Source organism: Neofelis nebulosa, chromosome 1 (assembly GCF_028018385.1).
Source record: "Neofelis nebulosa isolate mNeoNeb1 chromosome 1, mNeoNeb1.pri, whole genome shotgun sequence".
NCBI classification, from domain to species: domain Eukaryota; kingdom Metazoa; phylum Chordata; class Mammalia; order Carnivora; family Felidae; genus Neofelis; species Neofelis nebulosa.
Window position 1 is genome coordinate 127,892,472 of NC_080782.1, and position 17,321 is coordinate 127,909,792.

Below are 17,321 nucleotides of genomic sequence, written 5' to 3' on the forward strand. Positions count from 1 at the left end.
GAAGTTGTCTGAGGTCATCTATAAATGCTCAAAAAAAGGTATTATAGGAAGAATGTATCTTATTTCCTGGGAAATGGACTTTCCAGGATTTAAAGGTAGATCCATGAGGTGTGGAGCAAGAATGTCAAGTCAGGAGGCAGACCAGCATTATTCCAGGAAGCTTCTGGGATAGGAGATCCTGGTAGGACGGTGGGGATGGCCCAGCTGGACTCATAGGCTTCCAACAAACCTAAGAGCTGACTTTCTGACAAGGGTTGGGACCCCACTTCTACCACCCAGGGTCATCTTTCTCATGTTGTCTGAGTCTGGTACTCCCTGAGAACAGGTCAAACTAGCCGCATCCCAAACAATGACCTCATGCCCCACTTACTGGATTTGCCATGGTCCTTGGTTCACTCATGTGTGTGAATTGGGGGAGAGGATAAATGAAAGTGAAGTGTTCCTCCTCCACGGGAGTTGGTGGGGGCTGAGGGAGAGCTCTGCCCCTGCCCCTGCTTGTTGGAAGGAGGCCGTAGGTACTGTGGTTTGGACGCTGCTCCGATGGAGTGTAGACAATGGACACCATTCCATGCCATCCTACCACCTGCACCCAGGGACTCAAGATGGGCACCCTCCTGCCACCAATTAGGGACCGGAGGGCTCTGCGGTTCTCTAACATACACCACCCCTCACTCTGCCCCCAGTCTAGACCACAAGGGAGGCAGTGGTTTCCAAGTCTTCAAAGAGTAGATGCTACTGCTGCTGCCTAGAGGACCTGCCCATGATCTCAGAGCTACTCGGCAAATTCAAATCCAGGGCTTGATAAAGGACCTTGGGGCTGTTAGGTTAGAGCAGGAAGTTGAAACAAACTGAAGGCTTGTTCAAGATGAGGCTCCAGAAAAGTCATTGGGAAACCCCTTCTTCCACCCGGGGGGCCACAGCCTCCTGTCTCACTCTAGCAGAGGCAAGGCTGACACACATCTGTGCCTCTTGTACCGTGAGAGTACTTCCGGAAAGGGTGGCTTCCAACTGGGGTGGTCGCTGCTCTGAAAGGCTAAATCCAGGATGGTCAGAATTTGGCTTGCTAGAAACTTCTTCCTTCCTCCAGAAGTAGCCAACCACCAGGGCGGTCACAAGTTGCCGGGTGTGACAGCTTGGGCAAGCGTCCAGCCACTCTGGGATCTGCCAGGTCTTGGCACAAAAACCACCTTGCTGCTGAATATTTAATGACATGGAAAAAGTGGTCTTGAACTATTAAATGGGAAGGATGAGTTACAAAATATTGCAGAAAATAGGTTATTTTCTTGTGTTCTGTTTGTATTTTCTATTTTTTCTGCAATAAAGAGGCACGGATTTTATGATAGGATTTTTTTTTTTTTTGAAAGCTATTTTCACCTGTTCAAGGTGGAGAGCAGCTGATATCTGAGCAAAGCTTTAAGAACCAGGCCGTTCTTCTTCCTCGCCCTGGACAAAACCCACTCAAGACGTTTAATTATGCAAAATGTGTTACTACTCTTTTCCTTTTGTAAGAGAGAGCCAAAAGCCGGGAGAGCTGTGAATGTGGGTGCTTTAGTTAAAAGCTAAATCATCTGATGAAGCCGGCATTCTAAGCCTTGTTCTGGGCTCAGTCTCATCGGCCTGATCCATCACACCCTTCCCCTGGGTCTAGGGTCTGGGCCCGTCCACGAATGCTAGCAGGCCTCTGCTGGCCCAGGGAAGGCAGCAGAGAGGACTGCGAGACCTTTCTGACAAAAGCCATCCTTCTTGAGAGAATTTGTAGTCGCCAAGGCTGAAGCAAAATGGTTTCTTGTTGACTAGAAAATTCAGTGACTCATTCCACCTTGTCTTCTCAGCTCTGCAGGACACCAGTGTGGAGCCAGAGAAGGAGAAACAGGGAGGAAAAGAAGGGGAGGAGCTGAGGGGACGCTGGCACTTGATTGCCCATCTTCTCAGTGATGTTTCTGAGGGGCCATCTGGGTGTTGGGCTCCGCGTGAGACACCAGTGACACAGAGGCGGAGAAACAGTGGCAGCTCTCCCAGGACTGCACGCTGGCTGAGGAGTGAGGAGAGTCATCAGCAGGTATGATGCAAGGGGATGTGGTAGGGGCTGAGAAGGGACTGTTGGGGAGTGCCTAGAGCAGGCACAACTCATCTTAGCGGAGGCATCGGGGCAGGCTTCCTGGAGGAAGAGATTTCTTGACCAAAGCCCAGATGACAGAGAGGAGTTGGTAAAGCCAAGGACAAGAGGAAGGGTGTGACAAGAGGGTGTCAGGCAGGGACAGCATGTGCAAAGATCCAGAGGCAAGAGTGAGAAAATTATTTTAGGGTGCTGGTGATGACGGGTTAAGGACTAACACTTTACCTAAAGGGCAATGGGGAGCCACTGAGGGCATGTGACTAAGGGAGTCACTTGGTCAGGTTTCTTTTTTTAGATCCCTTGGGCTGTAGTGATCTTTCTGCAATGAGAGTGGGAGAAAGAAAGAGGGGGGAGGCAGGGAACAAGGACAGAGGCTGTCCTCCAGGGCTGTTGGAGCCCGTTGCTGGCTCTCAGACTCACGATATGAGTCCAGTAGGAAGATGGAGAGATGGTGCCCTGTGGCAGGGGGTGGACACTCTAACTTAAGGCCTCACTTCTGGCCCTGGGCCACTGAATTTGTATAATAAAGTGAAACACACTTCCCTTCAAGGGTTGTTGAAGCTGCTGGATGGGAAAAGAGATGGGCGAGCTTACTATAAACAGGGAAATTCTGTGCCCATCTCAGTTCATGAGCACCCAGCTCACCACCAGCCACAGGCGAGCATTTCAGAAGGGCTTTTTGATGACAAGAAGGTTGGCCACTGTGGCCCCAGAACTCACACGGATCAGAGAGGAAACAAATGGCAGGGATGTTTCAGAAAGTCACAACGTGTTCATGGCAAAGAAGACAGTGTCAAGCTCCCAGGAGGTACAACGGGCTGGGAAGGAAACACACTGACCTGGCGCTCAGGGGCTAGTCACGGCCTGGTCCCCGCGGATTGCCTGCAGCGAGAACTCATACCCGAGGAACATGGCGGCGCTCATGGGGAAGCCGCGCACAGCATTCACAGTGATGCCTCTGAAAAACACCTTTGGCAGAAGGTAACGTTATCACAGGGGACTGACCTGGACCCTCTGCAGGTGCAGAGAGAGGCTGGGGATGCTGCCCACTTGTCCCAGGCTGGACCCCACAGAGCTCAAAGGGTCCTTACAAGCGAAAACCACCCCGGATGCCCCCTAGTCATGCTCCTGTCTCAACCCATGTCACCTGTGATGGGGTTTCTCCTCCCAGGCCTGGTACACATACAACTAAATACTGTGGGCAAGCTGCTGACCATGAACACCCACATACACTTGTTTAATTGCTGCTATTTCTCATGTATGTACCCCCACACATGTGCACGCGCACGCGTGCGCGCGCGCACACACACACACACACACACACACACACACACACACTTCTCTGGAACCTGGAAATCCGAGCTCTGCACTCCACTCACTCTGCAATGGTAGACAGAGCACCCAGTCAGGACCAACCATTTTGACAGGATGTCCCCCAAGGGGCAGAGTGGGGAAGAACTCAGGCCATACTTTTCAGACACTAGGCATGAAGTCGAGACACAGCTTTGCCATTTAATAGCTCTTGCTTGGGCAAGTAGCAAAGTCTCTAGAACTCAACTTCCCAGCTATAAAATGGGGGTAATAATACTATTGACTTGATATGGCTGTTGAGGGAATAAATGAGAAGAAGCTCTTAAAGCGCTTGTACAGTACCTGCCATGGACCTGTTGACTATCTCCATCATCATCATCATCATCAGTAGCCATCTTTACACAGGGTGGCACTCAACCTTAGATCATTAGTATAAGTGCGGAGGAGTCCTGGCCTGGCCTGTACTGATGAGCTGCTTAACTCAGCCTTTTACACAAGAACAGGGTATTTGTATTCCATCCCTAGGGCATATGATAAGATACTTCACTTCCTCCCTGAATCTTCCCATTGAGTAGATCTGATCAGTGTGATGTAGTTCCAGGCCTTGCCCAGTTTAAAACCTCCTGGGGGCAGGGAGATAGGCCCCATTTGGGAATAATTACAATATAATCTAGAATGTGATGAGAACAGCTAAGGGATTTGGTGAGGGGTGCGGTGGGGAGGAGTGGTCCTTAAATGTCTTCCCTAGACAACACATCTAAAGGAAACCCTACTCAAGCGTAAAGGACCCAAGAACTGTCAAGCCAATGATATAAACCTGTTATCTGACCCCTGTATATTTACCAAGTGTAATAAATAGAACTGATACTGTAATTTTATGGAAGGAGAAATCTAGCCCTTTTATATTTCCCCAGTTTTCTCAGCTGTCAGTCACTGTGGTTTCAGGGTAGGTACAGGCCTCTGTCATTGGTCAGGATGTCAGGATGTCTTTCTGCAGGAGAGGCACCTGCACCTTGGCCTTCCATGGCAGCCTGAAAGATGTAGCTTGGTTGTGAAGGGGAGAGAATGGCTTCTGTGAACTTGGGGGAAGTTTGACCCTCACAGAGAAGGGAGATGATGGACAAGGACCCCCACAGGTAAGCAAGTGGCTCAGCCAAACCCTGGAGTGATGCAGGCATAAGGCAAGGAGGACCCTTTAACATCAGGGCTGCTCTTTGACATCTAACCTTTCTGGAATTCCCCAAGCTCACCCACAGTGACTGAATAACAGCAAGGAACTGGCTCGAGCTCCGAGAGGAAAATTCCATGCTGGGTGCAACAGACACTCCCCTGTGGGCCTGGGCTTGACTCTGTTCTGTGAGGCTGAGCCAGGCAGGGCCCAGCTTGGAATGTGGATCTCCTCTCCCACAGTGCTGGGCCCTGAGGGAACCATGGGACTCTTCAGACATATGGACATGACCTCCCTCCAGCAGCTATGGTTTGCTCTGTTGTAAGGCCCGAAGATGGCAAAGCACACACCTGGTGGCTTTTATCCCAAGCTTTCTGAATACAAAACCACCAGACTGAGTCCTCATGAAGCCTCAATAGTTCCACACTGCCCAGTGTCAAGTCTACACCCTTTTCTGGCCTGCCAAGACCCCTTTGCTCTGGCCTTGCACTTTATCTGGGCTGCCTCTTATACCTGACATTCTGGGTAGGTTAACAGCCTGTCATTCCTCTAAGGAGCCAGCTCTTTCCCACCACTGGGTATCTTCTGCTCCCTCTGCTGGAATGTTCCCCAAACCTGGCTATACCTCTAGCAGTCTTCCCATGGGCATTCCAAGCTGGACTGTGGCCCGTTGTCTTCTGTGCACTCAGTATCTCTGCTGTCACAGCACTTCTCACACTGTCCCTAACCACCCATAATTTGTCGGTATCCCCATTAATAATCTCAGTCAGGGCAGTGAGAGCAGGGCTACGGTGTGGTTTGCCTCAGAACTTATCATCTATACTCCAGCATCTACACTTCGGAACCCCCAGCATCTATACCTTGGAACCCTCAGCATCCACACCTTGGAGCCCCAATCTACACCTTGGAACCCCCAGAATCTATACCTAAGAACACTCAGATCCACACCTTAGAACCCTCAGCATTTACACCTTGGAACTCCCAGCGTCAAATGCTTTTCTTGGCCCAGAGGGTCTGTTATAAGTCTCACTAAAGGAATCAGTGGGTGGATGAATGGATGGATGGACACACGAATGAACGAACAAATTCCTTGTTGTGAAAAGGAAACAGTTCCAAGCTGAAAGAGGGCTGATGGTGGTAGTGGTAGTGAGGGATTCCTAGAGTGGAGGGAGGGTTCCAGTCCCCGGATGGCAGAACCAAAGGGCAATCAACTCTGGTGCTTCAGGAAACTTCTCTTCCTACAAATATTCTTCTCCACCTCTCCTTAGGGAGGCATAGAGACTGCCTAAATATTCCTCCTCCACCTCTCTCAATCCACTATCACAAACCCCCTCAACAACAGCCCTCTCTGTGCAGCTCAAAGATGCCAAGTCACTCCTCTGGCCTCCTTATTTCAGATGGTAGCTCTCCAAGTGTGAGCAATGGCCCATGTGGCCCATGACGATCATCACAGCAGGCAGAGTAGACCCAAAAGTTCCAGAGCTTTCTTTTTTGATTTGGGAATGCCCCCAAAGTCCTAGACTTCTAATTCCCTCTATCAAAAAGGGAATGCTTTACTGGTAGTCATTAAGTGAGTTGCAAAGAACTACCAGATATGGGTACCATCATCATTATTTTACTCCATTCTAATTCTTTATTTTCACTGAGTTCTTCTTCCATGGTAAAATGGGAACAGGCTGGCTTACCATGCCTCAGTGAGTGGCAGTAAAAACTATTTGGGAGTGGGTGGCCCATAGAGCCAGTGCTACAGCCATCTGTCACTGGGGACACCCCTTAGGCCCCGGGAAAAGTCATTCCTCTTGCTGCCAGAAATCTGATTGTGAGACAACCCAACTGTCCAGGACTGTGTGGGATGTTTTCTTCATGTTACGATTTCTGTTTATATGCAAACACATAATACAAACATATATAAATATACCTATCCACATATATTCTCACACTGGCTGTGACTATTTTTGGAATATATTGTAAGAAACTCATAACAGTGATTATCTTTGAGAGAAGACTGAAGACCAAGGAGGGACATTTAGACAGTATATCATCTTTTACCTTTTGAAGCTTCCTATGTTCATATATTATTCATTTTTAAAATGAATAAAAATTAAAAAAATTAATTTCAGTCAATGAGTGGTTAATCAAGCTAAATACGGCTGCCTCTGTTTAAAACCTGTCTCTGAATAAAAACTGAACCAAATGCTACTGAGATTAAGAAATCTGTAATCTGACCTCAGTTGCCTTCCCAGACTTTGTTTTTAACAGAGCAAAGTAATTTTTGGAGGAAATAATATCAGCAATATATTTAGCCTCTATAGACTTTATAGAATTATAACATTAATATTTTGATACATTAACTTGAATTTTTTGAAACATTAATAATTAATAGAAGACAAAGTATCTCAAATAAAGAAGCATCCTATGCGAATGTCTCTTATGTGTCCCTCTGTAGTTGACTGAATCACAAACTGTGCTTCTACTAAAATAATACAAAAGACAAGTGAGGTGAGGATTCTAGGAAGGTGGCAGAATAGGAAATGCCAGCCAACTGTTTCCTTACCGAGATAAAATTTGCACTGATGGAATCCGTCTGATGTAACTTTTTTGAAATTCTACAGTTTGGCGAATCCTTACAACTTCCAGGAGAAGGTGTGCACAGTAAATATGGTTAAGTGCAGCCAATTTTAGCTCTTAGCAAGGTAGCAGCTACCCCTCCCTCACCCCCAGACCTGTGGCAGGCAGCTGGATGTACGCTGGAGGAGCAACCTGCACACATAGCTTGTGGAAGCCAGAGTGGGCAATAAGGACCCTGTTCTCCAAATATTAGAGATCTATGTTTTGATCATTGACTGCTGTTTCTGATCACAGAGGTGTAAACAGGGAGGTACTCATTATTGTTTCACTGATGCAAACCCTTCCTCCTCTGGCTGATGACCCTTTCTCCCTTCGTTTTTCTCTTTTTCCTCTTTGGGAGATAGACATTATAGACTATGACATTAAAAAGGAACTGCATATATGGGGAAAATTAGAAAGTAACCATGCATACCCAGAGAAAGGCTCAGAAAAGACCTGAGAAGACCTCGAGTTTACATTTCAGGCTGATCTTTGGCATAGAGACCGCCTAAAACAATTACAAAAATGTAACAATCAACAAAAATAATAACAAAAGACACCAAATCTGATTTCCAGAGTTAACCCATTATTAGATTCAAATGTCAGGTTTCCAATAAAAAATAACAAGGCCTCAAAGGAAACAGGAAAGTATGGTCCATTTAAAGAAGAAGAAAAAATAAGTCAAGAGACTTGTCCCTAAAAAAGACCTGACAGCAGATTTACCTGACAAAGACTTTAGAGCAAGGGTCTTAAAGATGCTTGAAGAACTACACGAAAATGTGGAGAGAACCAAGAAAATAATATATGAACAAAAACAAAAACATCAATATGAAATAGAAAACCCAGAAAAAAACCCACAAAAATTCTGCAGCTGAAAATACAATACCTGGAATGAAAAATTCACACTAAGGATTCAAAGGTATATTTGAGCAGGCAGAAAAAAGAATCAGCAAACTTAAAAATAAGACAACAGAAATTATTGAGTTTGAGAAATAGAAACAAGATTGAAGAACAGTGAAAATAGCCTAAGGGATCTGTGGGAAACTATCGAACAAACCAATACATGCATTGTGGACATCCCAGAAGGCAAAAGGAGACAGGGGCAGAGAATATTTGGAGTAATAAAGGCTAAAAACTTCCTTAATAAAGGCCAAAAACTTCTTAAATTACTTCCTAAAAACTTCTTAAATTTGATGAAAAACATGAATATAAACATCAAAGAAGCTTAAGCAACTCCAAGCAAAATAAACTTAAGGAGATCCAAGCCAAAACACATTATAATAAACTTTTAAAAACAAGAAGATAGAAGGAACTCATTACATAAAAAGAATCCTCAATAAGTTTACCAGCAGATTATTAATTAGAAACTTGAAAGACAAGAAGGCAGTAGTCAACATATTCAGTGTTAAAAGAAGAAAAAACAGTCAATCAAGAATCCTATATCCAGCAAAACTATCCTTCAAGACTGAGGGAGAAATTAAGACATTCCCAGATAAACAAAAGCTGAAGGAGTTCATTATCACAAGACCTATCCTGCAAGAAATGTTCAAAGGTGTCCTGGAGAGTGAAATGAAATGGCACTAGAGAGTAACTTGAAGCTGTATGAAGATCTAAAGACCTCAATAAAAGTAAATACATAGAGTAATGTCAGTATCATGGCAGTACAAGACGTCCCTGTGTTGACCCCACCTCAACAACAAAAACTGGACATCCATCCACAAAGACAGGTGCCTCTGAAGGAGTCATGGGATCCAGGACCACATGTCAAGTACCCCAGAGTCCTGTCCCTCTGTGTATCAGGTACTAGGCAGACAGACTTCAGTACTATCAGTGGAACCTGCAGCAGCCTATGTATGACCTGGCTCCAGCCCCCTCAGTTGCTGTCTGGGAGCACCTGGAGAACACTGCCTTGGTTAGTCACCTACTGACGAGAGCCTTTGTGGAAGTCCAGGTTTCCAGAGAAGTTCCAGCACTCCACTGAAGCCAAATATATATATATATATATATATATATATATATATATATATATATATATATACACACACACACACATACATACACGTATACATATATAAACAAATATATACACATATATGTATATATATGTGAGTATATGTGTGTATATATATGTGTGTCTGTGTGTGTCTGTGTATGCATACATATACAAGTAGATGTATGTGCAGACAAAAGAGGCTTTGTGGAAGTCCAGGTTTCCAGAGAAGTTCCAGTACTCCATTGAAGCAAAAAAAAATTATCTTATCCATCCACATACATACACATACATATATACATATATACGTATGCATATATTTGGGGATGCGACACATATAAGCAAAGACCCAATGCTCAGTAGTGACATTTGCACTAATTAAACTACTAATACTAAAGCCAATGACAAGTAACTCTTTTTAAATATACTGTGTTATGCACGAAGCTAGGCACTTTTTGTATTTCACTGACAAATATCCCCCTTGTTCACGGTAGGGATGATTATCCTTGGAAAAACAGAGGCTGAGCAGTGAAGCAACTTGCCTGGATGTTCCCCCCAGCTCAGGCTGCCAGGCTGCCTTTAAACTCGAGTCTGCTGACTGGAAGGGGCATGGATTTAAATGAGCCCTTTGGGTGCAGGGAAGAGGAAAGAGAAGGGAGACAAGGCCATGTTGGAGGCTGCCTCATAGTTGAGACCAGAGGTGATGGTGTAAGGACTCAAGTGGGATGAGAGAGAAGACAGACCAAGTGACCAGACACTGGGAGATGTGATGACTCAGGTAGCTCTGGGGCCCCCAGCTTGCAGGAGAGTGAGGCACTGAGCAGTGAGTGAGGAAGCAGCTCTCAGCCTATCCCTATGAAAGAGAAGCTTTGGTGACACACAGATGTGGGTCTAGGTCCTGGCTCTGCCATGCACCAGCTGTGTGACCTCAGGTAGGTTACTAGTCCTCTCTGAACCTCTGTCTCCTCCACCAGCCTGGGGCAAGGACTAAATGAGACAAGAATCTCAAGTCGTGCTTGATATGGTAACTGTGAGCATTTTAGTTTCCTGATTCCCCTCTCTGTAACCTCATATACCCCCCAAACGTCTGGCCCACCTTCCAGGGACTGACACTGACCCCGCATGACTACTGTGGGGCTTACTTTAAGACCTTCCTTCTGGTAACTCTGGGAGATACAATCCAGGACACCTTTGTATTTGTTTAAATAAACCCCATCAGCTTGGAGTCGACTTTTCACGACATCCATAGGAGTCGCTGTCCCCCAAGAAATTGCTCCTGTAAAGAGAGAGACAAACAAGTGTCAGGGATTGGCTGGTTGGGATCTGGAGGGGATGTGGCTCCCTGCCCATTTCCACCACTAACAGGCTTAACAAGCTGCTGGGGGAAGTGGAAAGAGTTCAGTCAGGAGCTGCAAAGGTTTCTCTGAACCTCACTCATCACTTGCTGTGTGTGGGACTTTACAGAAGTCTCTTCCTCCAGGCCTTGGGTCTGCCATCTGTAAAGTGGGGCACCAGCACCCATCTTCATGGGGTTACTGTGAGGACAAATAAACGGATGCACGTGAACACCTAGCACAGTGCCAGGCCCACAGCCAGAGCTTCCTAAGTGGATGCCTTTATTAGCAGCTTTTACTGGAGAAGCAGGAGCAGGCCCCACCAATACTCTGCAGCGCCCTTCCAGGACACCAGGGTGAGAGCCCAGAGCGATGCCTGAGGCTGAAGGCTTGCAGCTCCCCAGAGACAGAAGCGACTCTGCAAACAGAGAAGCTAAACAAACACTTGCAGGTAGGCTGCTTGCCAGGGAGGGACCAGCCCAAAGATGGAAAAGAGCAGGGGGCAGGTCTTTAGAAATCTTGTGACTTTTCCAGAGGTGTGACATAGAGGCCTTGGGACCACACAAGCCTGGCTCATCATTGGTGGAGAAGCTCAGGTGCCCCAGTTTGAGCACCTTTGTGACTTGAAAGGACTCTAGGAAAAGAATGCCAGGTTATTGTATAAACACAGAAATTGGCACATTTGTGGACAGGAAGAGAAAAACAAACTGATGCCAAAGTCCAAGGCAGCTGTTTGCAAGGTTTTGTAATTGCCGCCCAGGAGCTCCCAAAAGCGGCCCTAGCCTGCCCTGGGCCCTCTGCCCATCCCAGCCTCCAACCCCCATGGCCTCCTGCCCGTGACCCTCTGGGAACCCTCTGGACCTCCCCTTCCTCTTGACTCCTGCCAGAATAACAAAGCTGATTCTCCTGGAGTCTGTCCAGGTGCTGCCCTGGCATATTCCCTGGCTCCTTAGCCCATGGGCGAGGGTATTACAAAGTGAGGTCTGCCTACCAGGCCCCTCATACCTGCTCTCACCAGAAATGAGAGCGGATGGGGCCTTGTTTGTCCTCAGTCGGCAAGTGCTAAGCCCTTACTAGGAGCTGGCTCTGGCCAGGCCGCAGACACACGGGGGCAGCGGGCTGGACACCGGTGTTTGGTGGCTAAGACATGGGCTTTGTTAGGTGTTTGCTGAATTTTGAGCATAGCTAATGAGGAGGAGGGGGAGGAGAAGCAGGAAGTGGAGGAGCAACGACGATTTTCTTCTTTCCAGACCTTTCCCCACAGCATCACACATGCCACGTTTTCAGCCTTCTTAAGAAGCAACCCCCTGTTGGCTTCCACACCCTGCTCTGGCTCTAGCTGCATACCTCTCGACCCCGTCCCCCTCACAGCACCACCAAGCCCCTCAGAGGTGTTGTGTGTACTTGGACTGTCCTGTTTCTTCCATCCCCTTCTCTCTCGATCTCTCTTCAATTGGGTGTTCACACCCTTCACCAACATGGGTCTTGTCACAGTCCCTGACGACCTACATATGGCTAAATCCAGGCAGCAGGAACAGCAGGTGCAAAGGCCTCGTGGTGGGGAGGAGCCAGGCACAGTCATGCCGTAGCAAGGAGACCAGCGTGGCTGAAGCAGGGCACGTACAGGGGCAAGAGCAGGAGCTGAGTGCAGACAGGCAAGAGACAGCTGGATCATACAGGGACTGAAAACCACTGCAGGAACATTGATTTTTACCCTAAAGGAAATGGGGATGCTGTATGAGTTCTGAGAAGGGGGGTGAAGAAACCAGTCCATGGTCACAAGCTGAGTAAGTGTGGATTTGAACTGGGATCTCACTGACTACAGAGTCCCTGCTGTACTGTCTGCATGCACTAGCTGTGTGCCTTTGGGTGGGTCACCTAGTCTCTCTGAACCTCGGTTTTCTCATCTGACAAATGGGGAGGCTGATTCCTCCCTTACAGAGCTAATGAAATGCTCACATTAGAAAGGTTTGCTATGTGCCGACATTGAAAAAAGGTGAACCATGATAACAGATTTCCTTTTCAGAGCTCAAGGAGACCTGACCCAGAATGAAAGGGGAGAATATATCTTCCGACCGAAGGTTCAACGATCCCAAATAGGGACTTGCTGTTCTCATAGGTCCAGAGGGAAGGAGATGCAGAAAAGAGGGAGACCATTCTCTATTCCCAGCCCTTCCTTTGTTTGGCTAGGTCTGGCATATAGCAGGTGTTTACCAAATACTCACTGGATGAGTAGCTAGGTGAACTGTGTCCTTCCCTGGGGCAGAGAAGGGCATGATGGGCTCCCCAGCCTTCCCAATACAGGGGATCAGCACAAGTGCAGGGGTCAGTACGGCTGCCCTTACCTGCCACGCCGCCCGCCAGCCACACAGCACAGAGGCTGGGGCCTGTGCAGGCTTTGGGTGTGATCCAGTCATTCAGGAACACATAGGGGATGAAGTAGAGGCAATAGCCGGGGACATCCCTCAGCAGCATGGCGCCAACACCCCGGTACATCCCTGCCAGGCCCTCGGTCCGCACGATGGTTGCAATGCAATCCACAGGCCCCTGGTAGACTGGTGGCTTCCCAAGAGTCATCGCCCTGGGTCTCAAACCAAGGTTGGCTGCAAAGACAGGGAGGAGAAGATGGCAAGCGACCTGAGGTCAAGAGACTGGCCATTCTCCGGCACCGGACCCAGCCCAGCCCACTGACAGTTTCCACTCACACGGCCTGTTGGTTTTTACCAAAACTGCTGACCTTGGCAGCTCAAACCAAGATTCTCAAGTCCCAACAGAAAGCCCCTGCCAACATGTGTAGCCAGATTGGAGACAATGCCTGCCAGGTGATAAAGTACCAGTTGCCATAGGATGTCCAGAGGTTTCTGGTCAACCATCACTATGTCTTTGTAAGCAGCAGGGACTGCAGACTGTCTAGGATCAAATATGACAAGCTGTACCAAGCTCCCTCTTTAAAAAGAGGTTGCAAAGTCCCATATATTCTGTGTGTGTGTGTGTGTGTGTGTGTGTATGTGTGTGTGTGTGTGTGTGTGTGTGTATGTGTGTGTGGGTGTGTGTACTTGTGCACAGTGTGGTAAAAGAGCATAAGAGATTTGGACCCAGACTATTCTGGTTCCAAATCCTGAACCCACTACTTAAAAACCTTTCAACCTTGGTAAGCTACCTTTTGTTAGCCTTTGGTTCCTTATCTTTAAAAAGAGAACAGGCCAAAATTTATTGTATACAAAGTTGCCAAGAGAGTAAATCTTAAGAGTTCTCAATTCACAAACACAAACGGTAACTATATGACACGATGAACATGTTAGCTAACCTCACTTTGGTAACCATTCAACAAATACACATGTTTATTAAACCTACGCGGTGTTATTTATATCAATGTTGATTATATCCTAATAAAGCTGGAAAATATTTTAAAGGAAAAAAGATAACAGGTGAATATAAATAAGGTAACACCTATAAAGTGCTCAGGTACATTGTAGGAGTGGAATAAGTTATCAACAGATTATTACTGAGACTGAGGTGACTGGCATAAGTAGGGGGCAGGGTACAGGGGCTGGGGGGCCAAACATTCTGTAACTCCAGCCCTGGTCAGGCTGTGCCCTGCAACAGCTGGAGGGCAGCCCTGATGCCATTGGCTCCTCAAAGTCCAGGGGCACAGGGCCACTATCTCCTTGTCTATCTCTGGGGTGTCTACTGGCAGATTACAGGGTATGGTGTCCCTAGCTTCTTCTAGGGCTGTATGCAGCCAGCAAGCAGCGACTCCGTCTCTTCCATATAACCCTTCCAGCTGGCTCTCCATCTCTGATGCTCATCTCCCCTTCCACGGACCCTTTGGCTCAGCTTTGCTTCAGGACCAGAGAGGACTCCCAGACCCACTGCAGATAAAGTGGACTCTTATTCTCAACACTCTCTTCTTGAAGAACTCACATGGCATGACCAGGAAGGAAACAGAATGAAAGCCTGCCTGTGACACACACCTATTTTGCCACCTGGGTTTAGTCCCTGAATGTGGCACCTCAGTTTGGTTTTACACATGCTGACAAAGAGGCAGCAACATTCATTACACAGTTGAATTTCTAAGCTCCCCAAATAGTCCCATCTTTATCAGATGAACGGTTGAGAGAAAATACTCAGCTTCATGATTCCAGAGTCCAAACTGCAGATTTGAGAATCAGGTGCAACCTGTCCTTTTACCCTCCCAGAAGGAGGTGGGGTACAGGGGGAACTTCCTATCTGTCTGGGAAGTGTGCCTGAACAAATGAATCCCACATTTTCTTTTTGTGTGGGGGGGAAGAGAGTCATAATCACTGTCATGTGTGCTTGGCCAACTACAGTGTGGACAGGAGGCAGAGTCCCATCCACTTTCATAGCAGATCCCCCAGGGAGTGAGCAGGGGTCATGGCCACTTTTGGGGGCAAAGGGTCCACTGAGCTCAGAGCAAGGTCAGACACTATGGTCTTTGGAAGCCCACTGAGAGGTCACTGGACACCCCCTCCTTTCCCAAATCCACTATAATGCTGCTAGGGTCATCCTGGGAAATTTGGGTATGAAACAGAACAGATGTAAATGTACCAACATATAAACTTTACCTGTGTCATGCTTATGTCCAAATAACAGTGACCTGACCCAGGAGTCAAGGTGTTCATGAATCAACTGAAGGTATGATGTGGCTTTCAGAAGTTACTGATTGAAGGAGCGTGTCCTGATAATATTTCTGCTTGTTTAGAGGTATAGATGTTTAAAAAAAATACTTGCCCAACCTCCAGCATGCCTTGTCAACAAAACACCTGAACATTTTTCCTTTTCTTCCCAGAATAAGCGATAAGGAAATTCTCTCATATATTCTCCCAGGTTTGTAACATAAGCAACCTAGCTTTCATTGCTTGAGAAATATCCATTTATGACTATGAAAGCAATATAATTGCCATGGTGACTACCATCACCTGGAATACTGACACGAATCTGAACCAGCAGCCAATACCTTCTGGACACCAGTTGATGCTGCAAAGGCCTTGGAACTCTTTCCAGCTCCCTCATCACCAATGGTAAAGCACACACACACACATACACTTATCTGGAAATAATTTCAAATTTGTAAAAAAAAAAAAGTGCAAAAAAAAACTGTACAAAGAACACCTTTCTATATCCTTTACCCAGATTTACCTATTGTTAACATCTTACCATTTGTAAAATGTATGGTTTGTATGCGCGCTCTCTCTCTCCCCCTTCCTCCTCTGCCCTCCCTTCTCTCTCTCTCTCTCTCCACCCCCCCTCCCCTCCTCTCCCTTATCACTGAACAGATGCCCCTGTCCCAATGCATAAACTTTGTCTGGGCTGTGTTCTTCTCCAGGTAACAGTGACCTGACCCAGAATGAAAGGTTTCATGAATCAGCTACGGGTATGATGTGGCTTCCAGGAGTTACTGATAGGAGATGTTGGATAAAAATCTTCCTTGTTTAGAGGTGCCAATGTTGGAAAAATACTTGACAAACTTTGAACCGGCATTGTCAACGAGACCCAAGCTTGTACTTTTTTCATTCTTTTCCCCAAGGTAAGCAATGAGGAAATTCTTTTGTACATACATGTATATATTTTTTTCACACATACATACATAGTATTATTCTCTGAGCCATTTCAGGGTTAGATACAAAATGGCCTTTTACTCCTAAATGCTTCAGTATGTGTTTTCTAAGAATAGGAATATTGTCCTACCTGCTACGGTAATCAGAGTCATAATCTATATTCACAATACCTTCACCTAATATACTGTCTATACTCAAGTTATCACTTGATCTCATATTGACCTGTATGGTATTCCTTCTCTCCCAAGGGCAGGATCTTTTCTAACCAGGCACTGCATTTAGTTGTCATGATTCTTAAGCTTCCTTTATTTATTTTTGTTTTTAGTAAACTCTACACCCAATGTGGGGCTTCAACCCACAACCCCAAACTCAAGAGTCTACACATTCCACCTACTGAGCCAGTCAGGCGCCCCCAGATTCCTTAACTTGGATCATTTTTACAGCTTTTCTTTGCTTTTAATGACACAGGCATTTTTTAAGAGTACTCTGCCTCCCTTCTGATGAATAGACCCTTCCTCATTTGGGGTTTGTTTGAGGTTTCCTTGTTATCTCATTGAAATGATGCATTCTTCCACTGCACTTCCTCCCTGTTTTCACCTCTTCTCCCACGAGGACTAATGACTCTCAGGAGCCCCTGGTCGTCTTCTCTGGCCTCATATCCTGGTTTTTATTAGTCTCTTTTTTAATTCAGATATAATTTACATTCAATAAAAGATGTTGCTTATAGGTGCACAGTTAATGAACTGTGACAATTGCATGCACCTGGGTCAACACACCTTACTGAAAAAATGACGTCTTACACTTGAAACAAACTGTTTTGGTCCCAGTGAAGATTCCAAGCTTACCTACCCTCTCCTGCTTGCTTTACAAGGTAAAAGAACTCTGTGGCATCAATGACGTGTCACTCAGTGAGAAGCAAATCTTTCAACTGGGCGATGGTTGTTAGGGCCCATCTGCATTAGCAACAGAGGCGTGATGATTCACACGGGACCACAAAGCAGAAAACAGCGGGAACTCCTATCAGCTGCTCCAGCCAAAAGATGCTCTGAGGCTGGGCCGGGAAGCATGGCCTAAAGTGGCGGGGCTTTGGAGGCGTGATCCAGGGAGGCAGGAAGTTGAGAGACAGGACCTGGGAAGGCGTGGCTTGACAGGCTGGGAGGCGCGGCTTAGGAGGCGGAGTCCAGGGGGCGGGGCTTGGAAGACAGGTCCTGGGGAG

General features: G+C 46.7%; 1 protein-coding gene across 4 annotated transcripts in view; it reads right to left on the reverse strand.

The window, feature by feature from the left end:
* Positions 1 to 17,321, reverse strand: part of SLC25A48 (solute carrier family 25 member 48) — a 169,501-nt gene that overhangs the window by 881 nt on the left and 151,299 nt on the right. For all 4 annotated transcript variants that reach the window (XM_058736051.1, XM_058736069.1, XM_058736060.1 and 1 more), the window contains 3 exons: positions 12,872 to 13,129; positions 10,335 to 10,468; positions 2,956 to 3,085 (listed from right to left, as the gene is read on the reverse strand). In XM_058736051.1, coding sequence (XP_058592034.1) covers positions 2,963 to 3,085; positions 10,335 to 10,468; positions 12,872 to 13,129 — 515 coding nt within the window. In that variant the 3' untranslated portion in view covers positions 2,956 to 2,962. The remainder of the gene's footprint in view (positions 1 to 2,955; positions 3,086 to 10,334; positions 10,469 to 12,871; positions 13,130 to 17,321) is intronic.